The 25989-nt window shown below is 43.8% G+C and overlaps 2 protein-coding genes and 2 non-coding genes across 5 annotated transcripts in view; 3 read left to right on the top strand and 1 right to left on the bottom strand.

Moving 5' to 3' along the window:
* Positions 1 to 1227, bottom strand: part of POLR1A (RNA polymerase I subunit A) — a 53311-nt gene extending 52084 nt beyond the window's left edge. Inside the window, exon 1 of one of the 2 annotated variants that reach the window (XM_067567632.1) lies at positions 1047 to 1227. In XM_067567632.1, the coding sequence (XP_067423733.1) occupies positions 1047 to 1123 (77 nt within the window). In that variant the 5' untranslated portion in view covers positions 1124 to 1227. Of the gene's footprint in view, positions 1 to 78; positions 192 to 1046 lie in introns of those variants that run through there. The other variant, XM_067567633.1, reaches the window with a different exon arrangement.
* Positions 1228 to 1396: 169 nt separating this feature from the next.
* Positions 1397 to 25989, top strand: part of PTCD3 (pentatricopeptide repeat domain 3) — a 30725-nt gene continuing 6132 nt past the window's right edge. Inside the window, exons 1-17 of the mRNA XM_067567615.1 lie at positions 1397 to 1503; positions 2264 to 2313; positions 2551 to 2590; positions 5665 to 5710; positions 6702 to 6770; positions 8090 to 8194; positions 8732 to 8855; positions 10072 to 10190; positions 11682 to 11740; positions 14844 to 14931; positions 15023 to 15083; positions 15445 to 15527; positions 16209 to 16353; positions 18420 to 18470; positions 19427 to 19501; positions 22045 to 22073; positions 22699 to 22805. Of these exons, the coding sequence (XP_067423716.1) occupies positions 1397 to 1503; positions 2264 to 2313; positions 2551 to 2590; positions 5665 to 5710; positions 6702 to 6770; positions 8090 to 8194; positions 8732 to 8855; positions 10072 to 10190; positions 11682 to 11740; positions 14844 to 14931; positions 15023 to 15083; positions 15445 to 15527; positions 16209 to 16353; positions 18420 to 18470; positions 19427 to 19501; positions 22045 to 22073; positions 22699 to 22805 (1358 nt within the window). The remainder of the gene's footprint in view (positions 1504 to 2263; positions 2314 to 2550; positions 2591 to 5664; positions 5711 to 6701; positions 6771 to 8089; positions 8195 to 8731; positions 8856 to 10071; positions 10191 to 11681; positions 11741 to 14843; positions 14932 to 15022; positions 15084 to 15444; positions 15528 to 16208; positions 16354 to 18419; positions 18471 to 19426; positions 19502 to 22044; positions 22074 to 22698; positions 22806 to 25989) is intronic.
* LOC137166109 (small nucleolar RNA SNORD94) lies at positions 15211 to 15357 on the top strand. Its single transcript, XR_010923566.1, has one exon. It is a non-coding gene; the product is annotated as a small nucleolar RNA SNORD94 (small nucleolar RNA).
* On the top strand, positions 20792 to 20923 carry LOC137166110 (small nucleolar RNA SNORD94). Its single transcript, XR_010923567.1, has one exon. It is a non-coding gene; the product is annotated as a small nucleolar RNA SNORD94 (small nucleolar RNA).

The following is a 25989-nucleotide window of genomic DNA, read 5'->3' on the forward strand; positions in this document are numbered from 1 at the left end:
ATTGTTAACCTTGTAAACATTTGGGTTACAAATAACAGCAAATATTATCATGCAAAAATGTAGGGAAGAAGATCTCACCTTTTTGCCCCCAGTTTATGTTGTGCATTTGCCAGCACTTTGCATATCATCAGTTTCACTTGTTTCCTCTGTATACCCAGTTATAGGGCCATATCTATATTAAACATTGCCTTGAAGTCTCCAACCACTCCACCGCCACTAGGCAGGGATGCCAAGAAAACTAGTCATGACAACTAGGCTGGCCAGATAGCAAGTGTGAAAAATCGGGAGGGGGGTGGGGGGCTTATGTAAGAAAAAGCACCGAAGATCAGGACTGTCCCTATAAAATCGGGACTTTGATCACCCTACCCGACGCCGAAGTGAATCTTCCTGTTCTTACCGAAAGTACCGTCTTTAACGGCTGCAGGGGCTTGAGTTTAGACCTCCTGAAAAAGCCTGCTCCATTGACAGCAGCCCTCCCTCCGCAGTTTGCTAAAGTTTTTTGCCCTCCTGACCTGGAGCACACACCCGGCCCTCTTCTCTGTCCCACAGCAGGGGAGGGCCGCCCCCTCCCAGGCTGGGCTGGTGGGATCCCCTCTCCACTTCAGCCCCCACTCTGCGGCACAGGACAGCCCCCCTCCCATGCTTCCCCTTCCCGGCTGGCGGCCTCCTTGCCGGCCCATCCCGCCGGGGCTCTAGTTCACTGCCGCCTCCTTCCACAGACCCCCGGGCTGCGCCAGTCCCGTCTCTACTCTCCACCCGCCCCGCTGGCTGGGCTCCAGGAGCGGAGCAGGTTTTAGGGCGGCCCGGCTCCCCGCGGCCTAGGGAGTGGGGTGCGGGTGTCCCGCAATCCAGCATCACAGCTCCCCTCCGCCCCGCTGTTTAGCGGGGAGCTAGAGCCCAGCACAAGGCGATCTCCCATAAAGGGACTACACGCCCCAGCATGCCATGCGCCAAGAATCCATCGGACGCTGGCGGCACGACGGCGCGCGGCATGCTGGGAATAGTAGTTCCCGCGAGGGGGGCTCTCTCCAGCCGCCGGTACTTACCTGATCTCCTCGGCCGTGTACATCCCGAAGGAGATCCCGGCCAGCCGCCGCCACGGCACCTCTCCGGGCGGCCCCATGGCGAGCGCTCGCTCCGGCCGCCGCTCCCACCTCCCGCTCCGGCCCCAGACCAGAGCTCCCGCACCACTACGCCACGCGAACACCAGGTGGGGCCCTCCAGTCCACGCGGACCCCAACGGCGTGCTGCGTGCGCACGCCCCGCAGGCGAGGGGGGAAGGGAGGGCCTGTCCCCGCCCCGGGCGATACCAACTTCATTCACCGTTGGGAGAATGCAAATGGTGCCGCCCCTCTCCGCCTCCTTCTCCCGGCATGCCCTGCGCGGACCGCGAAAAATGGCGGCCTGGTGGTTACGGCCTCGCTTCTGGCAGCAGCCAGTGACGCTGTTGAGGGGACGATGCCGCGTACGGCTGCCCAGCCTGGGACAGGAGGAGAGCAGCAGGTAGGGCCGGGAGGTGAGGTGAGCTGGAGCTGGAGCGCAGCTTGCAGGGGGCTGGAGGGGTCCAGCGACACGGGGCTGAGGGTGATGAGGCGGCGCATGCGCAGGGTCGCCCCGTTCATGGCGCGTTTTAAAGCATGGGACAGTCATGCCGGTGTGGGGCGGCTGTGCTGGAGCAAAGGGGACTGCGCATGCGTGGTGGCCGCGTGCTGCTGACAGACCCTTCAGCGAATGGGGCTGCGGGGATTGGTTCTCTTTAAAACATTCGCCCGCCCCCCAGCCACGAGCGGAGACCGGCAGCCTGGTCAATGACAGCTGTGACATGGGCATGGCTCCCCTTTCCAGCCAGAGCTCTCGGGGAGGGAGGAAGTCCTGTGAGGCTGCCCCCCCTGGCTGGGACCGGGCGGGCGGGAGGAGCACTCCACCAGCCCAAGGAAAGCAGTGTGGCCATGAGCCACCGCTGCTGTTATAGCGATGGCTGTATGTTGACATGGCCGATATCGACTGATGTTTTTAGTCAAGACAAAGCCTCGGTCTACATCCCGAGAGTGCTTTGGAACAGAGCTGATCTGTACAGGCATTCGGCTTGGTGCCGGCTTCCAACACGAAGCTTTGTGTTTGTGCAGCAAGGATTCCAGTCGCCTCCTTTTTTTTAATGGTCTAGTCGCTTGCAGTCTAGGATTCTGCAAATCCATTTTTTGCAATACATATCAATGTGCATGCTCCTGCTCAAAATCCTCATGGCTATGTTTGGTGTCCGTAGGCATGGTTCAGGAAGTGCATCGCTTCAGAAGACTGAAGCTGTCCCAGGAGGTACAGTATCTTAATTATATAGTTCATTTTTACAGCATTGCAAAATGTACTCTGCTATGTAGTTAAAATAAACAAGTCACCTAAAGAGGAATTTAAAACTTTTATTGCATTCAGAATTGCCCATCTTAAAAATCAGGTTTAGCATCGTAGAGTAATCTATAGATTGGCATTTCTGCAACTACAAACAATCTCATGTATCTGTTCTAACAGTGTTATGATCAATATTTCTTCCCAAAGCTACTGAAGAAGAAATTGTTGTTCCAAGAAAGAAAACTTGGTGAGTATAAATATCTCATTTCTGGCTCTTGTCCCTTCCAGATGGGGCCTTGTTTTCCTGACATCCACTCTCTACACCTTTATTTATGCTAACAGTAAATACATTTCAGTTTTGGGTATTGTGGTGTGAGGGAGAAAATCAATGGGGAAACTGAATGAAGGACTCTGTCTCCAGTAAGCAACCCCCAACCTTTAAGAGACCATTTTAAAGAACCTCTGTCAGTACATTTGTTTCTTTAAGTAAGAAAGACCATGTTTACTAGCCAACCAACACTTATTGATCTTTGGGAGGTTGCTTATGTTGAGACACATTTCAATATAGCTAAAATAAACTTTGGCATAACTGGAGTGGATAAAATAAAACCAGGAGGAACCATGTGTTTTTAAAATCTTGGAGAATGGATTATTGTTGAGGGGGTGTGCTGAAGATAGGGTATTGGTTGTAGCCCACTCCATTCTCACCTTTGCTAGTTGATTCATGGAGGGGAACTGGCTCCAGTACAGAGTGAGACTTACTAGTTATACGGTAGATCAGCAGTCCCCAGACTGTGGGGTGCAGTTACAGGGGTGTGGCGGGGCCCAGGCCAGCCCCCATGGGGAGCGGGGATGGAGCACCACCCAGCTCTGCTCTGACCCCAACTCAGGTGCAGGCCCTGACTCCGACTGCTGCTCCCGGCCCCAACCCCAGCTTCCAGCCCCATCTGTGGCCCAGCTGCATCTCCAGACCCAGTGCAGCCCCTGCTGCGGCTTCCAGGGAGGTGCAGACAGAGTCCATTATGGGTGGGAGGGAGTGACATAAAAAGTTTGGGGACCACTGCTGTAGATCTAGAATCTATTAGTGGGAAACCAATATTAATGTTGAGGGAATTCTGTGCTACTGCATGCACACACAGTTCATGTACCCCTACAGATTTCTTGACTTCCTTGCAGAAAATGATGGGGAAGCAAAGGGAAGCCCGGTGGGGGGCAGGGCTGGGGATGCCCATGGGGGGTAGTTGGGGAGGTCAGAGCGGCATTGCCCCCCACCCCCCAAAAGAGGCAAGGTGTAAGGGAGCACTCAGGTCTCATGCCACTAGGGTCCCCCCCCCATTTCTGCCAGTGTCAGCTGGGCTCTGCTGACTCTGCAGCTGGATGCCACCTCCTGGATCCTAGTGCTGGTCTTGCTCCATTTCTGTGTGTTGGGAGCCATCTTGTTTTCTGTACAACAGGTGAGTGCCTGCGGTGGGGCAAGGCAAGAGGATGAGAAAGAAAGAAGGCTGGGATTAGGGAGTGGACGGTGGGGATGGGGAGGAGGCAGGATGCCAGCAAGTGACATCCCCTCAGTGGCAGCTTGGGTTCCCCTGTTAAGCAGGCCCATCAAACCCCCACCCTCATGAGCCCCACCTTGCCTGCACCCTGAGCACCTTGATGAGCCTCCCACACCCGAATCCCCACTGAACCCCAGCCAGCTGCACCTGGACTCCCATCCTACTGAGCCCCACTCCCTAGCACATGGACTTCTCCACTGAGCCCACCTGCTGATCTTCAACCACCTTCACCCTTCTAAAGAGTGCGATTTGTCCTTGCACATGGAACCCTCCCTCCCATGAACCCCTGTGCATCCACATCTCCCACACATACACTCTCCCCGTCGAGCTGCCCACACCCAGATTGCCCCACACAGAACCCTCACACCTGGATCCCCCCACACTAAGCCCCTCTACACTTGGATCCTGCTGGTCTAAGCCTGCCTGCCTACACCTGGTGCATCTGGCACAGAGGGGCAGGGCCCCAGGATGTTTCTGAGACCGGCCCAGCCCTTGCACTGAGTCAGGGTCGGGTGCATCCTCGCCACCGCGTCCCTGGCATAGGGCAGATGGGCTGCAGAGTAATCTCCCATCTCTGTGCATCCAGTGGCCTGTGCTCCCCATTGCCATGCTGGAGCCTCCTCCTTTATTTATTGACAAATAAATTTTGCAGAATTTTAAAGTGTGCATTCCCTGAGGAGTACAAAATGGATGGGTTTGCTTAGCAGTTGAATGGCAGTTCAGCATGCTACTTGTGAAGGATTTGAGTTTGGATCCTTGAGTTTGCAGAGCGTGGAAGTATTGCAGAAAGAAGGAGTAGCTCTTGGTGCTGTTGACTACATTTCTTTCAGCCAGCCCAAGAATTACACTGTAGCAGTGTTTCTCAATTAAATTTGGCCGTGGAACCCTTTTTAACTTCTGCGGGGCCATGCGATACCCTCCGCTGAAAAATCCGGGACATCTTCCCCTTTTTGGCGGCGCGCACTGTCGGCTGTTTTTGGCGGCGTGGTTTCAATTTTTCGCGGAACCCTGAAATTCATCTCGCGGAACCCCAATTGAGAAACACTGCACTATAGGGTAATACATCCAGCCCTCAGTCAGTGCAAGAATTGGTTTCTGTGATTTGAGGCTTTCAGAGGAGAATCTGAGATAACATTCTCTTCTCTTCCCCACAGTACTCTCCCATCTAATGTGTGTAGCATGAGGGGGGAGGCAAATACATGGACTCCATTTTTATAAAGTCTTTATTGTGTTAGCCACAATGATTTCATGCTAGTTGAATAAGTTTATAATAGGGTGTTAAATTAAGTGGTTGAGCACCACTTCATGAGTCAAGCTTTCAACACTTCCTTCACCCCATGTCCCAGGAGAAAATGATGTATTTTAAATAGGATTAGAACGTGTAGTCCAGGGGTGGCCAACCAGTGAAAGACAAAGAGCTGCAGTTACCTTGCCCTCAGGTTGTGTGTCAATTTCACTTCCCCCTCCTCTCTCTACCACCAGGACAGTTGGCACTGATCTGTCAATTTCATCCGCAACTCCTCAAGTTCATTGCCCCTCTTCTCCAGAGAGCCGCATTTGTCTGAGCAAAGAGCTGCGTGCGGCTTGCGAGCCACGGGTTGGCCACCCCTGGTGTAGTGCATCATTATGCTTGCCAGTGCAATTTTTCTTAAAAGTCTGATCCCCTGAGAGTCCCAATACTTTTTGTTCTGTACTAAATGTTAATACAGTATATTAATTGATGTTGAAAGCCTGTTGCACACTGTTAATGCAAGTTTCTTAAATTTAGGGATAAATTAGCAGTTCTCCAAACACTTGCATCTACAGTAAACAGGGTAAGTACCTTCTTAGGTTATAATCAATCTTGTAGAACTGTAGTGCTGCTTTTTTAATACACTAGACCTGCATCCTACAGAACTTTCATATACTTGACATGGTCATAAGTGAAAAATGAGATCCTAGCTGCCATCTGAGCACGAACTTGCCACATCATTCAGCACCGAGTCTTTTTATATGCATAACCTGTCTGGAGCTGTTACTCATTGTAATATGTTAAGATAGCATGTCAGACCAGTGTTGAACTGTTAAAGAATGGGGGAGATATTGTGCATGCACTGTGGGCCATACGATCCTAATTCTCAGTTGCCATACACATTGTGCAGCCATTCTCACCAGTGCGGAGTGAGTGCAAAACATGGTTAAAATGTCAACGTCTGATTTGGTAGAGTTTTACACTCAATATGCAAGGTGCTTGGTATCAGAGCATCAGACCCTTGGTTTTTACTGTTGTTACTATGCGAAATGAGCCTCTATGCTATAATGCTAGCTATGCTTTTTTAAAAGACCAGAAATCTTCTAAATCAAGATTCTGTGAGTCAGGGGAACACAGAGTCCCAGACAAATTAGTGCTTGTTAATGATTCCTGGAAATTAAGAGCCCAATCCTGCAAAGTGTTAAGAGCCCTCAGGTCCCATTCATTTTGTGGAAGTTAAAGCACTCACTGCTTAGCAGGATGCTCTCAGTACTTCAGTTATTTAGTTTCCCATCCTAACATGATCATTGTATTAATATGCATGTGTACCTACCTACTACGAACCTCTGAAAAAACTGTTCAGTCATTTTATTCCCAAACCAACCTATGACTACATTTCAAACTAATGAATTTTTTGTTACATAAATATACTTCTTTTTAAAATGGGAGTAGAGAGGTGATTGCAATAGAACTGCTGATAGTCCCTTATTTTGAGAGATGAAATCAGATATATACACAATACATCTGTCTGCATAGACCATAAACTTTAGATACTACCTTTTTCCTTTCTGCAGGATCCCACGGCTGCACATTATATGCTTCAAGATGATCCCTATCTTATCCCTAGAAACTTTCCTGAGTTTGTGAGTATTTCATTTTGAAGCTTTGATGACCTGTGTGCTGGGGTATTAGGGAGACAATCGGCAATTGGATTTATTTTATTTTTTAATTGCAAAAGAAAATAAAGCTTTTGCTCACTCTTCAAATGTGTTCTGATTTTTTTTTTATTTTATTTTTATTTTTTTTATTCCAGTATTTCTGGTCTCCTGTTGTTTATAAGGTTCTTGTGGGCAGACTGAGGAGCAAGGCATGCTCCACCAGGCATGTTCAGACCCGCTCCTTTCTACCACCCCCTTTATGCACTTGGCTGCCTGCTCCCTTTCCACTTTCAGAACTGCTGTAAATCCCTCTTTCAGTCTAGAGCCTTATCCACTGGCCTGCACTGCCACGTTATTTGCTGGTATGCGGCTTTCCTTGCAGAATTCAAGCCTTTGCATCCACATTAAGATGGTGTCTATGTGCAGTAGTTACTGAGTTTAAATACTGTCTCTAAGGCTGATGCTTGCAATTTAGTAAAATTTGAAATAAAAATGTGAGCTAAAAGATCTATATAGCATTGTAAATAGGTGTTGATCTATAGACCATAATGAACTAATTGAGAGCTTACAGTCTTACCTTCTTTCTCCTTCAAAGATTCCTTCCTGTTCTCTCCACATGCTCCATTATATGATGGCTGTTCTGTGTAATTGCAGAGCAGCAGCAGACTTATTTCAGACATGGAAGGCATAAAGCCAAGAGCAGGGGGAGACAGAATTGGAAGGAGTGCAATAAAAGGGAAGATGAGTAGAAGGAACATAGGTGGGAGCAAGATTAAATGAGACCTTGAAAGTGAAGCTCTGGAGATTGAATTTGATGCATTTGGAATCACAGAAGGGGATTAGGATAGGGAGTGATATGATTTGAAAGTGAAGATTGGAGAACTGAAGCTGGAGAGGGGAAGACTGCTGTAGTCAGCCAGTTTGCCAAAAGTTGGGGGAATGGGCGACGGGATGGATCATGTGATGATTGCCTGTTCTGTTCATTCCCTCAAAGCAACTGGCATCGGCCACTGTCAGAAGACAGGATACTGTGCTAAATGGACCATTGGTCTACCCAATGTGGTCATTCTTATGTAGTCAATGTGAGATAGGACAAGGGGGGCGATTAGCAGCTGAGATCTCAAAGGCATGTTTTCCTCTCCGTAAGAAGTGCTCATGCTCTCGCTGAGAATTGTAGCAGGAGAGGCATGAGGTACTTGATTCCTCAGAAGGCTCATTGTTCCAGAAGGTTTTCCTCTTTATTACCCAGCCTTTTAGAGATTGTAAAGAAACAGATAAACTTATCCCCTTTCTTTCCTATACAGCAATTTTATGCGATGTCCAAGGAGTCTGGGAAAAATGCTGCAAAATATATTGTTAACGAATTCCCTCAGTTCTTTGAGAAGGACATCGCAGAGCCTCACATACCGGTAAACTCTCTGCTTTTATGGTCACGCTATCTCTACTTTTGCTATGTAGCAATATGGGCAGTAGGACTGTGTAAGGATTATAGGACTGGGCCCAAAAATTAGTCTAAAAATGACAATGTTATGACTTAAAACTGAATAGTTCGGTGCATGTTCTCTTTTTTTACATAAGCTACATTTTAGTTTGGGTTTACCAAGGGGAACATTGCTAAAGACCTCAGATGACATTTGTGATTCAAGTCAGTCAGGCAGAATTAAGGGGTGAATAGATCTAGTTGATTTTTATAGCTATAGTTTGGTTTTAATTCTAATTATTTTAGTGTTTGATGGTCCAGCTAGAAAGTGACTGGCCACTTAGGAAATGCAGTGCCTGATCCCCAGAAAATGATTTGTGCTATAGTCACTGCTATTTTTGCATTTGGAGGGCTGGGAGGAACATGGAGCCATAATGGCTTTTAGGATGGGTAATACATTTCAGTTGGTGTCCTGGCTATTAGTTGGTTTGTGTATCCATTCAGCCCGTGTCCTCTTTAATTTTAGTGCCTGATGCCGGAGACTCTTGCACCTCAGATTGAAGAAGTGAGTGAGGCAGCCCTTAAAGAACGTATCCAGCTCAGAAAAGTAAAAGCTTCGGTGGACATGTTTGATGAGCTCCTGCAAGCAGGTACCTTGAGCTAAAATACTGAATCTGTCTGCCAGCTTAGTATATATGGAGACCTAGACTGAGAATGAAGCCGGGCTAATGTTAAAATACAGAGATGCAGAACTGATTTGTATCCTTGGGAACTGGTTCTTAAATCTTATTCGGCTCTCATCGGCCATCACTCGTTCGATGAGTCATTCCTACTAGTCTGGAGAATGATACGCTTTGCTAACTCAGTAGTGGGAGATAAGGATGTCAGGAAGGGAGAAGGTTCCAAGATAAGCTCTTTCTTTTACAAACGGGCCCACAGAAGCCAAGAAGTTTGTCCCACTGTTGTAAGGTATGCAGTGTAGTTTAAACCACTGTCTGATCTTGAGTGATGACATATCTACTGCAGTCAAAAATGCTTGTGCATAATCCACCTTCAAGAGCATTTCTTGTGCTCTACTATATTTGTAACCAAGTCAGAGAAAAATTTTGAAATATATAATTGAAATAAAATGTTAACCCTTTACTTAGGGGAGCTACATGACCCATAAGTATGACCTTAGGGAGTCATTCTCCCAGTACCACTCTAGTTAATCTGAACCACATGTCTGTCATGAAGCAGGAAAGACCCTGGAATGCAAGGTCTTTTGAGTGAAGAGCTAGAAGAAGAAATATGAGGTGACGGGAGCTGAGAAGGCCTTCTCCTAACAAATGGAGAGGAGAGGATTCCATTCCATTAAATTAAAACTTGTCTGGGATTAAATGTTTTTTGGGGGGAGGTGGTTTGCTATACTAGCACAGGTTGTTCCTCAGTAGCTTTTCTGATATGGCAAAGCACAGGAGCCCTTATAAAAAGTATTTGGTGTTTTGTTGGGTTATAATGGCATTGCAGCACTTTCGCTCTCGGACACTAGCCGTCACCCCCACACCAGCCAGTACTTGGTCAGCAAAGCTCTGCCTCTTGCCCATGCTCTGGATAACAGCAACAGTGCCACAGCCAAGAAGGCAGACGGCTTTTATGGGTACTAAAATGCCATTCTGGGGTTATCCCATTCTGAAGTGCGTAATTTGGATGTGTAATTCTGTAGGTGTTGCTTTCCCACCCATCTCTGTTCATGTAAAATTGCTTTCTGGAAATTCTGCACACCGCGATGTGTTTGCGTGACAATGAAGAGCCCCATTTCATGAGTCTGTTGAATAAACAATGCATCTCTTATGCTCCATAATTCTGCTTCCGCATTGCTTGCAGGAACCCCTGTATCTCTGGAGACAACAAACCGTCTTCTGGATTTGTTATGTTTCTATGGAGACCGAGAACCTGCTAGGGAAAACCATCTTGAACAAAAGGAGGAGCAGGAAGAATCAGAGGTATGAAAAAAAAGTAAAGAGGCTGTTTAGTTAATCTTCTTTTTAGGTAGTAGGTGAGCACATCCTCACCCCTTGGGTGCACGGAGAGGCATGAGTGTGCTGATGCCTGTATCCACTTGGAATATCTTATTGCAGTTATAAAATCTTGTGAGCTGACCAGAGTGGCTTACTTTTAAAAGCTAAACTTGACCTGTAGGGCCCTGTGCAAACTTAGGTGAAACTTTGCTGGAAAGAACTATGCTTAAACAGTTGTTGTCCCACGTGGTGGTGAAGGTGGACAGCCTTCTTTCCCCCCCTCCTCACCCCCCCCCCGACAGCCATGTTTTTATAATTAAAAAAAAGTTACACCCTACGAAGAGGGGCTAGCCTGTAGCAGGGCTTGACTAGCATATTTCTCAGAGCGGGATCTCAGCCTTCACAGATAGAGAATCCAGTACCAAGAACCATGATAAAACACTGACATTGCTATTAAGGCTTCAGCCATGGTCAGCATCTAAGGTCCTAGTGGACAGCCAGCATGTTGATGGGGCTGATGCCAAGGTCTACTGACCAGAAACAAACAAATGTTTACCCCAGATGAGTGCTGCTGCTCTCTCCTGGTAAGGGGAGTGTGTCTCGTTACTGTTCCCTCCCACTACCGATCTTCCTCCTTCCCAACTCTCTAATTCTGCTACTCTGGTTCCAGCTCACTGCCCATTTCGCCCTCCCACATACGCAAAGATTTTTGACTTGCTGAATTCCTCTCTTGTACCCTAGTTAGCATACAGAGCATGGAGACAGTGTCTCTTGCTTTTAGATGAAGTGGGTGATGCGGACAACAGTTCTAGCCTATTCCCAGGGTAGGAGCAGGGTGAATCTGATACTGTAGGGAAACGGGAATAAGCAAATAATTGAAATACACTCTTTACTTTTTTTTGGTAGTCTGAGGTAACTATCAATGACAGGAGCAAACACTTTCAGACAGAAATGTCACTTCTGACCCAATTATATCCCGTTAATAAATGAAACTCATCTTGAAGTATTTGGTTTGGGAAACCAACACTTTGTATATATATTTTGACAGTCTGTATTAAAATCCAGTTGTGTTTTTAAAAGCCTCAAACAAGATGATGCAAACTGGCTTTCTTAACATCTAAAGGCAGACAAACCAATTGTGATGTATATATGGTGAAGAGGGTCTAATGTTCCTCTTCTGCTTGTGCATCATGCATGGGTTCACATGGAGTTCATACTCACTTGTCTATTGTAGATTGCTTGCACATGAAACCATATTCTTTCTCTCTGCCTCCCAGTGTCTGAACTGTAAGTGACCCCACTGGTGATTGTTGGGGAGGGAGGAGAAGACAGGGAATCACTAGATTTCTTTTGCAGTGTATAAATCTTGTTTAATTAGCACTCTTTAGCCCATTTAATTCTAGGTATCACTTTCTAGAATTGTAATAAAAGGTTGATATTTTACTCATTGCAAATGTTTATGGAAAAAAATTTCAGGAGGATGCTCCTGATCAGAAGAGGCATTCACACTCAAACGTCATTCACCATAAATGGAGGTATGTATAGAAGGTACTCCTGCAATCTCTTGGGGTATTATTAGATATAATGTGAATCTTGTGTTGCTCTAAGATGGCAGTTTCTTTTCGTTGTGTTTGTAAAGATGTATTAGCATATCTGCCATTGGCACATTTTTACACCATATGTTGATGTATTTAAAATTTACTTTTTCTAAAGTGGAAATTAAGATCCAGTACGAGAGTTTAGAATGGCTTGACCTTTTTACCTCTGTTTTGACATAGTTGGAGTAGTTTATAAATCTTATACACAGACTTGGTCTACACTTACCTGGCGATTCGGTGGCAGTCGACGGGAGTTACGCTATGTAGCTTGCATAACTCCCGTCGACTGCTGTGCTTCTCCTCTGCGCACTGTCTTCACTGCACCGCACCGATGGGAACCGCGTTTCTGTCGATGCAGCCCTACACCACTTGAGGGGGTGGATTAATATCGTTGACTTCTGGATCGATTGAGCGGGTCTTCACTGACTGCTCAATCGATCCAGATAGGTCAATCTGACAGCGGCAACGTTGCCGCCCTCAGTGTAGATGTACCCAGTCTGTTTTCTGCAACTTTTGAGAGAGGGTGGGCTGGAAAGCCAACATTTGACTGTTAGTTTAGTAAACTATCTGTTAGAGTGCAGTTATGTCACATCTCTCATCCAAAATACTTCTGAAGCACCAGGAGAAAATAAAAAAAAAAAAAAAATTGGGGTGGGGGGGAAGGAAGGGAAAAGCCATCATGGCTAAACAGCACAGTAAAAAGGCAAGTTAGAGGCAGAAAGGCATCCTTGAAAAATTGGCAGTCAGATCCTAGTGAGAAAAATAGAAAGGAACATAAACTCTGGCAAGTCATATGTAAAAGTAGGAAAAGGCAGACCAAGAAAGTATTTAAAGAACAATTAGCTAAGAACACAAAAACTAATACCAAAAAAATTAAGTACATCCGAAGCAGAAACATGCCAAGCAATCAGTGCGGCCACTGGGCGATCAAGGTGCTAAAAGAGCACTCAAGGAAGACAAGCCATTGTGGAGAAGCTAAATGAGCCATCCTTTTTAGATGACAAATCTGAGGGAACTGTCCCAGAATGAGGTGTCAATAGAGGAGGTATTGGAACAAATTGAATTAAACAGTAATAAGTTACCAGGACCAGATGGTATTCACTCAAAAGTTCTGAAAGAACTCGAGACCTACTAACTGTGGTATGTAACCTCCCACTTAAATCAGCCTCTGTACCAGATGACTGGAAGGTAGCTAGTGTAATGCCTATTTTAAAAATTAAAAAAAAAAAAGCTCCAGATGCAATCCTGGCATTTACAGTAAGCCTAAATTTAATACCGGGTTCTTTGGATGAAACTATAATAACGAACAGAATTATCAGATACATAGATGAACATGATATGTTGGGGAAGAGTCAATATGGCTTCAACACAAGGGTAATCATGCCTCATCAATCTATTAGAATTCGTTGAGCGAATCAACAAGTATGTAGACAACGGTGATCCAGTGGATATAGTGTACTTGGACTTTCAGTAAGCTTTTGACAAGGTCCCTCACCAAAGGCTCTTAACCTTCCCTCCAGTCCCCATGACTGCCTCCTTTGCTTGTCTCATGGATCATTTACTGGTTAAAAGAGAAAATGAAGGGTAGGAATACATGGTCAGTTTTCACAATGAAGAGGGTCAATAGCAGAATCCCCCAAGGATCTTTACTGGGCCCTATGTTGTTCAGCATTCATATATAATCTGGGAAAAGGAGTGAACAGTGAGGTGGCAAAGTTTGCAGACAATACAAATGTACTCAAGGTAGTTAAGTCCAAAGGAGACTGGGAAGAGTTATAAATGAATCTCACTAAACTGGGTGACTGGGCAACAAAATGGCAGGTGAAATTCAGTACTTATAAGTGCAAAGTGATGCTCATTGGAAAAAATAATCCCAACAATACCTACAAAATGATGGAGTTTAAACTGTTACCACTCAAGAAAGAGTTCTCTGAAAATGTCTGCTTAATGTGCAGCTGCAGTCAAAAAAGCTAATAGAATGTTAGGAGCCATTAGGCAAGGGATAAGAAGACAGACAGTTCTATCATAATGCCATGGTATGCCCACACCTTGAATACTGTGTTCATCGCTGCTCGCTTCATCTCAAAAAATATAAATTCGAATTCAGAGAAGGGCAACGAAAATGATTGTGGTATGAAACAGCTTCCATAAAAGGAGAGATTAAAAAGACTGGGTCTGGTCAATTTAGAAAAAAGACTACTAAAGGGGGATAGGATAGAGGTCTATAAAATCATGAATGGTGTTGAGAAAGTGAATAGGGAAATGTTGCTTATCTCTTCACAAAATACAAGAACTAAGGGTCGCCCAATGATATTAATAGGCAGAGTTTTAAAACAAACAATAGGAAGTACTTCACACAGTGCACAGTCAACCTGTGGAAGTCATTGCTATAGGATGTTGTGAAGGCCAAAAGTATACCTGGGTTAAAAAAAGAAAGCATCAATGTCTATAAGCCAAGATAGTCAGGGATACAGCTTCATGCTCAGGGTGTCCCTAAATCTACAATAGACAGAAACTGGGACTGGATGATGAGATGGATCACTCCAAATTTTTCTGTTCTGTTCTTTTCCTTTGCAGTACCTTGAACTGACCACTGTCAGAGACTGGATACTGGGCTTGTTGGACCCCATTAGTCTGACACACATGGCTGTTCTTGTGCTCGGTTACCATGGCAATGACCACCCTAAAAAAAACCCTAAAGTAATTTTTAAACTTTAGAAGTTGAATTACAAATAGAAATTGTTAGTCACCTCTGTATGGGCTGCAGTGAGGATTTGGTGGATGACAAGAAGTGAAGAATAATACCACATCCAATTGATACTGCCAAAGTTTAGTTAGGTAAAATAGAATTGTCCAAACTGAAATTTGTCCTGGATTCGAGAAGTAACACCCTTACTCTTCTGTAGAAAACCGCAAACTATAGATGTAGTATGTTGGATTATTTTCTTGAGGATATTCTTTATGAAACTCTCCAGCTGAAAACAGTTGATAAACTACTTTATTCTTTCTCCTAATGTTAACTACCCTTTATTGTGTTTAGGAATAACAACAATGCTGAAAGGATATTTAACCTAATGCCAGAGAGAAATGCACACTCCTATTGCACAATGATCAGAGGAATGGTGAAGGTACAATTATCTCCAGAGGATATCAGTTTTTGTTGGGCTCTTTTCCAGTTAACTATGTCTGTATCTCTAAAATATTTTTGTCTTCTCTCAGCATGGGGCTGGCATGAAGGCTCATGATTTGTACACAGACATGTTGAATGACAGACACACTGGTGAGTGTCTTTCTGTCTCCTATTTTTCTGTAATAATTAAGATTGACATGTGACTTACCATCTTTTGTTACTTAAAATCCAGTCTCTTGGAATGAAAAATATTCTGATTTTGTTTGGCTATTCTTCCGTGGCAATGATGATTGGCGCAGGGGTACAGACCTCAGCTAGATCATGGGAGCTGAATGTGAACTCTGCTTTTTTCCCAGCGTGGCGGACATGTGGTTGGCTGCCTGGAAACAAGTTCACATGACAACTTTGCCTAGCACTGAGCCATGTTAGCAATAAGTGATAAGCTACCATATAAAGAATGTTCTTGTTAGTAAAATATGACTCATGAAATGAATTTTCTTAAATCTTCCAGCTGATGTGTACACCTTCAATGCGCTGATTTTAGCAGTCCCAGAAGTGAAGGGAAAAAGCCCTGAAAGATGGCAACTTGTTAATGTAAGAAGTAAAGGATGGGGGAGGGAAGAGTCTGGTTTTGTCTGGAGTAAATGAAAGTATATTTTGAATAATACTAGAAATAAAAGCATTCTAATGAGATGCTAATATAATTACTGATTGCAAAGAAAGTACTCCAGTTTAATACTAATTTTTGGAGAACTGGTGCAAAAAAAAAAATCCTCATTGTTTTGCAAGAGATTTATGTCCTTTAGAAAACAGCCAATCAGTGAAATGGTTATAGAATGAAGGTGGAACATGATCAAGCATTTTAAACAAAGTTCTGCACTGAATTTTGTCTACAAATATATGAAAAGAATAAAAGCCATGGAGGGAGATGAAATTATTTGGAATAACATAAGAGGGTCTGATTATGACTAACAGGATGACATCTGGAAGGAAAATTAAGATGAGTATCAGAAAAACGTCTTAGCTGATATCTATTAGATTAGAATAGTCACCCAAGAAAATTTAATGCAGCCCCATAATTTGGGAAATCTAAACCAAGACTAGACAATGTGCTAGTAAATGCATAGTTTTGGGAGCAATCACCCACTGGCAGAGGAACAGAAATATAAAAAAAAAGAGGGAAACACCTGCAATTCTGTAGAAGTGCTGAATTGTGGTGTGTAAAATGCAAAGCAGTGTGGTTTTTTTTTTTGTTTTTTCCCTCTCTTGGTATAGGACTTGCTGAATCACATGGTTCAACAGAAGGTGCAACCAAATCTGTTAACTTTTAATGCTGTATTGAAGACCCTGAGGAAATGTGGTGCTTTAGGCAAGGGGGTCTCCATACTGGTACTGAGGGAAATGAAAGCGCTTAACATAGGTAAGTGAGAGCCCTAGAATCTATTGGATATTCCTAATGCTACTTCCAGAATAGCAAACTTTATAGGGTGATGGCCAGAGGAGTTTTGAGGCAAGGCATAATTTAGTAATACCAGTCTTACGTAAAGCTTTCCCTCCATAGATCTCAAAGTGCTTTATAAAGGCTAGCAGTATCATTATCCCCATTTTAAAGATGGGAAAACTGAGGCACAGAGGTGAGGTGACCTGACAAATAAGTGCCAAAATCGGGAATTGAACCTGCATCCCCCTTCCAGTCTTAATTCCCGTTTGTAAAGTACTGTGCAAATGATTAATACATCAGAGGCATGACTAAAGAGAGAAAAGATTCTGAGAGTTTAAAATGTTGACATGTGCCAGTAGTGCTGCTTTGGCATGTTTAAAACCAGAGGCCCCAATTCTGCATCTTTAAAGCCAGTGAGAGTTTGGTTCTTGCAAAGACCACAGGATCAAGTCTCACGCTGGTCCAGATAAGATTCATTTGTAAATGAACAAATTAGGGTAACTTTGCATTACATCTATGTAATGCTGTTATCCATTATTGTTTGTTAGATTCTAAAATGTTCAGGGCAAGAATGTTCTTTTGCTGTGTGCTTGTATAGTGCCTGGGCCCTGATCTAAACTGGAGCATTTAAGATGCTACTATAATACAACTAATAAATAATATGCAGTAAAGCAGTGTTGCCCAACTGGTGTGCAATGGAATTTTTTTAAAAACTACTTGAAGCGTTCTGAATTGGCTCATGCATATTCATGAGTTCATTTGGAAACTATATGGTTTTGTGCCTCAGAATAATTAAAGGTATCAAGGTGTGCCACGGCAGAGAAAAGTTTGGGAACCACTGCAATAAAGCATACAGTTTCCATATCTCTACAGTAGAAATTCCTGCAGTTCAGGTTTTAATGCCTCTTGGTTGGCTTATGAACTAACTTGTAAAGATAATGCAGACAAATAAGAATTGATGCTGGAGCAATGTGGTTCAATAGAAAAGTAGGTCTTGTCAGCACTTCAGAAAGGATGCTGGAAAAAGGTATAAGATTGATTTGAGGTCTGGAAAATCCTCTTTCATGGTGAGAGACTTAAGCTGAATCCATTTAGTTTATCTAAGAAAAGGTTCAGAGGTGACATGTCATGGACTCATTGCCTATGTGGGAAGAAGATTTTGATAGATGGTGGCTGAATCTAGCACTTAAAAAAGGCACAATCTAGTCCAGTGTTTCTCAACTTTTTTATACCTGGAACCTAGCTTCCTATATTGTGTCAGGGTAACCTCAGGTTTCCTATACCGTGTGTCAGGGAGATCTCAGGGACTGGTGCTGGTACATGGAGTGGTCGCTGAGAAACACTGATCTCTTGCAAAACACAAGTCACAGATTTTCAGCCAGTAATCAAGCCCATAACTTTTGGTTAAATTAGTGTGTCTTTTAGAAAGATATCCAGTACTGATTTAAAGACTTCATGGGATACAGACTCCACCACATCTCAGGACAAACTGTGTTAATGACTAATTACCCTCATTGTTGAGCATACGTTCAAACTAGTGTTTCTCAGCGACCAATCCATGTACCAGCACCAGTCCCTGAGATCTCCCTGACACACGGTATAGAAAACCTGAGGTCACCCTGACACAGTATAGGAAGCTGGGTTCCAGGTATAAAAAAAGTTGAGAAACACTGGACTAGATGATCAGTAGTCCCTTTGGGTCTTAATTTGTGAATAATTGTACATCTGTAATGTGTAACAGGATTCTGTGTGTGTGGAAGGAATAGTCAAATGGACTGTTAACTACATAAGTTCTAAATATGGCTTCTTTTACTCCACTGATTTAAGAGGTAAAATAATATGGTTAATGTCCTCTCTAGGGCCATATGAGTTTTTTCTTTTTAATTTGAGAAACCTTTGCTATTAATAAATCTTTAATAGATGCGCCGGTATGAATAGACAAAATATAAAACTATGTTATGGTGTTTGCTGTTACTTTAGAGTTCAGTTGTAAAGCTTTTCCTGGCTCCATTTACCAGGCTGACTTCAGTGTCTGTACATTTCAGAACCCAGCCTTGCAACATTTGAACATCTCCTTGCTATATCATATAGATTGGGTACGTACAATATAAACTTGTTCTGTGTCAGAGTTACAAACTATTCTGAGTGCCTAAAATGGGCTGAATGAAAGCAACAACCTGATGGAGTGAAAGTATTTTCATACCATGCAACCATCTTGCCTGTCTGATTGCTCTGCTGCCTAAATAATTAAGATGGCTCCTATCCTGTGTTAAGTAGGGGAGGTTTCTTCTCTCTGGTGAACTTTCTGTGGGGACAGAAGAGATTCCCTTTCCACATGGAGATCAGCAAACACAAGACAGGGTCTTGACCATGCATTAGTGAGCAAATCCTACACTCTGGATGCAAGCCCTAAACACCGCACTACACTGGACATGGGATAAACCATGGAGAAGCTGTGAGCAGAAGGATTCTGCATCCCCGACTACTGCAGAGTAGTGCTGTATGTGGTATACTTGTAGCATGGGTGGGAGAGGGGCAGAGGTCTGACCTGTGGGATCTACTACCACATGCGACACTAGCCCAAATCCCTGAGAGTGGGGAGTACTGTGGTTCACAGGCTGTAGTAATGCTTGGGGGTCAGTTGCATCGGTGTCTGTGGTTGAATGGGTTGGATTTTGTCTGCTCTTCCCATCAACCCCCGTAGCAAATCCCCTGCCCTTGCGGCCTGTTTGCTTGGCCTTTGGGTAGGGGTTTTGATTTGTCATTTAGGATATATCTACATTTCTGAAGCCATTCTGTTGTGCTATGTAAATCCAATGTCAGTTGGGTAGTTTTTAATTTAAACAAAACTGTAGCTGACGTGGCGCAGCAAAACAACGGTTGGAGGGAGAAAAAAGAACTTACTTGATCTGCCTTCAGAATCTCACCAACACCTGCCTCCATTTCCAAAGTGCTTTCGCTAGACATCTAGATACCTTGTCAATGAACTGTGTCGCACAACTGAGATTTGATAGTTGCATGTACGTTTGTCATGTTCTTATATCTGCCCAAGGCTCATTGGATATCCTCTATGAGTTGATGGATGAAATTGAAGGAAAGACTTTTGTTGTTCAGGATCCAGATGACGGTAAGTACTTTGGTATATCTAACAACTTGCTCTCTCTTTTGAACAAGAAGCATGAATGAGCTCTTCAGTGAACTGCAGATAAATCCAGCAAGCACAGATAAATCAAGTGTTTCCTGAGCTTGTAGCACGCCAGTTTGGCCACCTCTGACTAAATAGTACTGACTAAATATTTGTTGATGGAGTGGAGCATAATACTGCTCCACAGTATTGACACAGCATTTCCTTCCTCATGGAATAGTATGGTAGAGCAGCACCGGACATATCTGCAGAAGAATGTCTGCCAGCATTTCCAGAAAATTACCGTTTCTTGATTATTAGGTGGTATAGATTGCAGAACTGTGTTGCTAGACTCCTTCTAGTCCTGGACTCAAAATTGTATGAAATGAAGCTTAATGAAAAACAGTACTTCATACAACTCTAGTCTGGGGTAGGTGAGGAAGAGCAAAGAGATTCAGAATGTCCCACGTGTCTTGTTGCTATCACTCTACTGGGTAAATTCTATCAATGAATAGAAATGTCAGTATGTGGTGTATGTGGGTGGGCTGAACAGACGAGTTCTGAATTAGAATTTGAAGTGTGTGCTGTAGAAAAGAAACTAGTTCACTTCTGTATTTGCCTCAATAAGTCTGTTTCTGACGAACAAGACATCTAATAATCCATATTTATTTGTTAGTCCACTTTGCTAGAAACTTTCTTCACCCTGGGAAACTACCAGATGGTCTGCTACAATTTCTCCTCTTAGTCTTAGGGCTGAGCTAAAAATCCACACCCCTGAGCGGCGAAGCTGAGATGACCTAAGTGCCCATGTAGACATTGCTGAGTCGATGGAAGAATGCTTCCGTCTACCTAGCTCAGGGATTCTCAAACTTTTTTGCTGGGCCCCCCTTTGAAAATATTTCAAGCTGTGATGAACCCCCTCCCCATGCCAGGCCACACTTACCAGTATGTGTAGGGGCTAACAGCTCGCAACTCCCCATTAATAGGTCACGACCCCCAGTTTGAGACTCCCTGATAGCTATCACCTCTTAGGGAGGTGGATTACCTGCACCAATGGGAAACACCCTCCTCATCAGCATAGGTCGTGTCTATGCTGACGTGTTACAGTGATGCAGCTGCAGTGTTTGAAGTGTAGACAAGCCCTTAATGTTTTACATTAAAGTTTTTACCCTTGTACACTGCATTTTCACCCCACCCCATTCCCTGCACTGCTGCTGCTGCTTATCAGTGCAGCTCCTTACGTTGGCTAGAGGGGACTCATAGAATCACAAAAGAGGTGTCACTTTTTTGAATAAAGCAATGATGATTGGCGCAGGGGTACAGACCTCAGCTGAATCATGGGAGCTGAATGTAAATGTTTCTCTGTCCTGTATGTAGTGGGGCATCTGAGAATATTTACATGAGATTGTGCCTAGTCTGAGCGGCTTCAATTAAACCCCTTTAAAAAAAAACAACAAACCATTCTTACACTTCTCCAGTGCATAAAAGTTCTCAGCTTATTTTTGGAGACTTCCAACCATTCCTCTAAACTTAGCACTTTTATTGAAATGGAGTCTTGCTCCTTTTTAAGTGCATTGCAATGCAAATACTTACCCTTGTAAACCGCACACCAATTTTAAATATTCTCTGCAAGATCTTGACTTTGTATCCCAAAAGATTTGTAGATTATCAGCAGAGATCTGATGAATTTTGTAAATATTTTAATAGCAGAATGGTACTTCTCTATCCTAAAAAGGCATCTTAACTCTTCAATGCCTGAAAACGGGACCTTGCCCCAGAGAACCTAACAGAATCCAACTGAATTGCCTTTGGAAGTTGTTTCATCCATATTGCTGTCCACAGACAGCCATTATTTCAGTTACTACCTGATGTAAGAGTGTGCACCTTTTGCTCTAAACTTAATGTAAGAATGTGCTCTAAACAGCCAGGAAGAGTTCTCCAGCCCGTGTGCAACAGCTGCTGATCTTCTCCATGCTCCTTAGCTGAATGGCTTTCTCCTCTCTGGTGGCTTCCCCATTTATCAGAGATGAAAAGGAAGTGGTTTCCTTGCTACTGCGGGAGTCGGTTAGTGATGAAGAGTGGAAAAGGATGTAGGCAAAGGGGGAGAAGGCAAGTGTTGTACATGCTCTAGCCTAGTGTGTACCACAGGGAAGGGAAAGAGAGGAGTTTGGGCAAGTGACAGCCTTTACATATGTGTTCCTGCAGCCTTTGCTGGGGGCTCTGGAGATGGGAAGCAGGTGGCTCCTCTTACTGGCTTGACTCTGAAAATACTGTCCTGAAGCAAGCATGTGACACTATCTTTCACAAAACTGCCCTATTCCTGAATATGGAGTCCTTTACAGAGATCTTTCTCCCAAAAGCTGGCTAGCTGAACAGATCTCTAACCTGAGTCTAATACAGGAGTCCCAGTTACACAGAAGACTTTGTAGTTAAGTTCAATAAAGTAACTGGAAAAGCCTCTTCCATTTCATGAGAGACCATGTTAGAGAGTTGGTTAGTATTTCTCAAAACTAGACATTAATGGACTGAATTTATTTTCCTTTCAGCCTGTTTCTTTGTCAATGCTATGCGAACAGTAAGTATTCATTGCTTGTATTTAACACTTCCAACAAATTCCTCCATTTCACTGCCTTCCTATAGGCCTCTCTAGTTCAGAATTGCTTCTGGGTATTCCAAACCTACAGTAGCTCTACCGTCTCCATTTATTTCCCTTGTTTGCTCATTCTGTTCCACCAGCTTTGGCTGCCTCCTTTAGTCTTTCATTTCCCCATTGCTTCATTTGTACCTCCTAGTCTGAAATTCTCTTCCTCCCCTGTTAGCCACTGAATCAGTAACCACCATGGGTCACAATCCAGGCAGCCTCTGGCATGAAACACCGATAAAGGGATATATATTTTTTTCCTGGCTACTATGTCCCTGACTTACCATATGCTTTCTGATCACTTCAGCACTGTCCAAGACATCATCACATACCCACTTGTTTAACATGTCCTAAAGTGAAACCAGCCAGGGTGATTCTTCATCTTAGCTCAAGGAAACTGTTAACCCATCACTGCACTGAATTGCTTTTCACATTTTTCTTTAAACTTTCCTTTCACTATCAGCTGATTGACTCTGTAAATAGCTCTCATGCCATGCATAGAAGGATGCAATGTAAGTGTTGTATCTGAGCAACTTAAATGTGCATTTGTTTATTGCAGTGCCTCAATCTTAAGGATATTGAACTTGCATATAGGTTGCATAAGGTATTGGAGACAGGAGACAACTGGAAACTTCTAGGAGATGAATCGCGACAGAGTATCTATTAGTAAGTTTGGTGCAGCTACATTTAGTACCCTTAATGCATTAAGAACTCTGCTTATTTTACTTAGACATAAACCAGTTTTTAACAAACTAGGATTTGAAAATTGAACTATTCTTTATGAAGGAGGAAACTTTCTTGAGTATCAGCTAAGTACTGTGTATAATTTTTTAAATCTGTCCTTTGGAGCAGGAGTGAGGATTTGCTTGCATGTGGTTCTCATCTAACCGTGAAATGAAAGCTTTGTAAAATACCATAACTGCTAGCAGACTAAATGTATAGAATAACTAACTCTGAAAGGACATCATATTCAGTGTTTTGAAATCGCTTCCCCTTAGTGGCCCCACTTGCATTTTAGAAAAATCAGTTCTGTCTTTTCTCTCCGCACATCTTCTTGGCCAGAATAGAGGAAGCCTAAAATCTCTTGATGAGGCAGGGACTCGCCCACCTGGCCTATCCACTCTCTGTTTACCTTTGGTCTCTCATGGAGCCACCACACCTGCTGTTCACAGGACTGCCCCCCTTCTAGGTGTAGTTTATTACCATACAATAACACAAATCAAACCTTCTAGCTTAGCTATCTTCCCTGGGTTCCATTAGTCCTTTTGCGTTCTAATAGGATTTGGCGTCCATATAGCGCTCCTAGGCTCAGAAGGCTTTCCAGTCCTTTGCCAGGGGTTGGTTCAGTCTCTTGCAGCCCTCTCAGTTAAGGCTTCTGCTTCCTGTAGGTCTCCAACCCAAGCTCCGGACGTCTGGAGAGTGCTTCTCCTACCTTCGACTCAGAGTTCAGGCTTTCCTATATACTGTGGCTGGTCATGTGACTGCCACCTGCCCCTCCCCTTTTCACCCCCCACAAAGGACTGTAGTTCTCTGTCTTTCAGGGAATCATGTCCCAGCATGCCTTCTCTTTAAAGGCCTTGGAACAGGATTGGCTTGTCCCAGGTCCCTTTCTTCTACCCTTAAAGGGGTAAAGATTTCACCCTGTTACACTTAGTGTTGTGCTGGTCTCAGAATAGTATCTGAAACATGCATGTCTATAGGTTCTCAGGTATCATGCTAATTGAGCATAATAGGAAATACCTAGAGAGATACTGAGGTGACCTGAAGAAAAGGGTTAAAGATGCACCAAGAAATGCAAGAATAGGAATTCAGCATTGGCAAATGAAGACACTGTTAGGGTAATAGGATTGGTAGGATCTTTATTCATCTATAGTTTAAATAAGTCAAAGGAGGTGACTAGATTTAGAGGCCAGGCAGTCTCATTCATTGCGTTAGGTCAGGGACCCGGTTAGCTGAGATGCTTCTTTTTGTGGTTCTAAGGCAAGTCTGTTCAGTAAAGCAAAAGTGAGTGAAGTAGTTTTTCTTGGCTAATGACTAGCTCACTTCATAACATTCTTGGGGTAGTCTGGGGTTATGGTCCCAGATATAATATGCTGAGTAATGTATTGAGTGGGAAAGGTTCCTCCCAAAAACATTTTGTTACTAGTCTTAGAAATTGTTTCTTATCTATAGGACAAAAATGATTTCTTGGTGTTCACCTGTTCTGGATATTATACTAATTAGACTGTTCTAACAAGTTTAAAGGGCAGGTTTTTGGCTATTTTAATGAAGTGATACCCTCTCCCATAGTGATCTTCCTGTCAAAGAATTGGGAACGGTTGGGTATGGGGGTTGTTACACAGTGGTAGGAGGAGTAGGATGATTGTGTTACACTGCTCTTTAACCTGCATTCTAATCCGGCTGTTGGCACACGTCAATTTTCCATCCATTTCTATGTGAGCGTTAGTCTGCAGTTTTACATGGAGGGGATACCTAGACCTGGGATATTGGAACTAGTATGTCGCAAGGCAAGATGGATAATACTTGCAGAGCTTTGTGAGGATCCTAAAATCTTGCATCCTAATTCTAACCAGTCCTACCACTTACATCGACCCTAAAAGCCCTTCCTTGGGCTGCCAGGACTGAGAGTCACCTTGTTTGACTCCCACAATGCACGGGGGTTTCTTGTGTTAGCTGGGGGCCAGCTCCTGCACACTGCCAGCTTTTCACCCACTCGAGCACTTTCCTCAAGATTCTGCCAGCTCTAACTTTGTTCTGCTCCTCAATGCCCGAGCCCTCCTGCAGAGCATTCACCTGTAACATCCAACTGCTACCACTGGATTGTCCCAGAAATTATCAGGTTTGCTGCACCCAAGGGAACCGTCTAAACACTTCAGCTTGTTTGATTCAGCTGAATATCAGCTCCAGTATAACAATCCTGCACTGGAATCTATTTATAGTGAAAACAAATTTATTTGTAAAAGTTAAGTTTGATGAGAGAGCAAGCAAGGACTAAGAACAACTGGTTACAAGTCACACAAAAGTATAACCTGATTTCTAGAGACTGACACGGAGCAGGCTGCAATCCTTGTGTAAAGACCTGAAGAAGAGCCCTGTGTAGCTCCAACGCTTGTTTCTTCCACCAACAGAAGTTGGTCCAATAAAAGGCATTACCTCACCCATCTTCTCTCTCATGTGCTGGCACCAGCACAACTACAAAAGCATTGCAAACAATCTTCTTTGTCCAAAGTAGCTTCATCTCACCTAAACCTTTTCTGCAGCATTTCAGTTTGGTTGAGATCCTGTTTTCATGGATGCAACCACACTGCCTTGTTACCCCCTCAAGGGCTGGATAAAGAAGGGTTCTGGTGTTTTTTGTTTCGTCAGATGACTCCCTGGGGTTCAGACTTCCTGTTCAGTTCATCTTTTCCCACAAGCTGTCATTCCTGTGCATTTTACATGCAAATGGAGCTTTCTTTGTGTTGGCTTTACAGTGTTTAATTTCCATCAGACAGGACCAGATGATTCCACATCGCTTTGTCTGGCAAAACCAGCTTGTCAACCCTGCCTGGGACACAGATTCTAAATATATTTTCAGTACATACATACAGCTTCTTAAATATCACCCGTACGTAAGTCACGTAATGATTAGGAGGATCAGTATGACATAAGCTTACATTAGACATATAATGACCCTTTTTAGGTAAATGCTATGAGATCAGTGTATTAGATGTAGTGAGGTTTGTCAGGCCTAATAGGAGTTGCTATTGCAAAACAGTGAACCCTTTAGTAGATGGCATTGAGGGGGTTGCTAGGGTCACACCTACCAAAAACATTTTTTCAAAGCTGATTGTGTTTTAATGTCCAATTT

The sequence above is a fragment of the Emydura macquarii genome, unplaced genomic scaffold (assembly GCF_026122565.2).
Source record: "Emydura macquarii macquarii isolate MOO-44397 ecotype Brisbane River unplaced genomic scaffold, CSIRO-AGI_Emac_v2 contig_2795, whole genome shotgun sequence".
NCBI classification, from domain to species: Eukaryota; Metazoa; Chordata; order Testudines; family Chelidae; genus Emydura; species Emydura macquarii.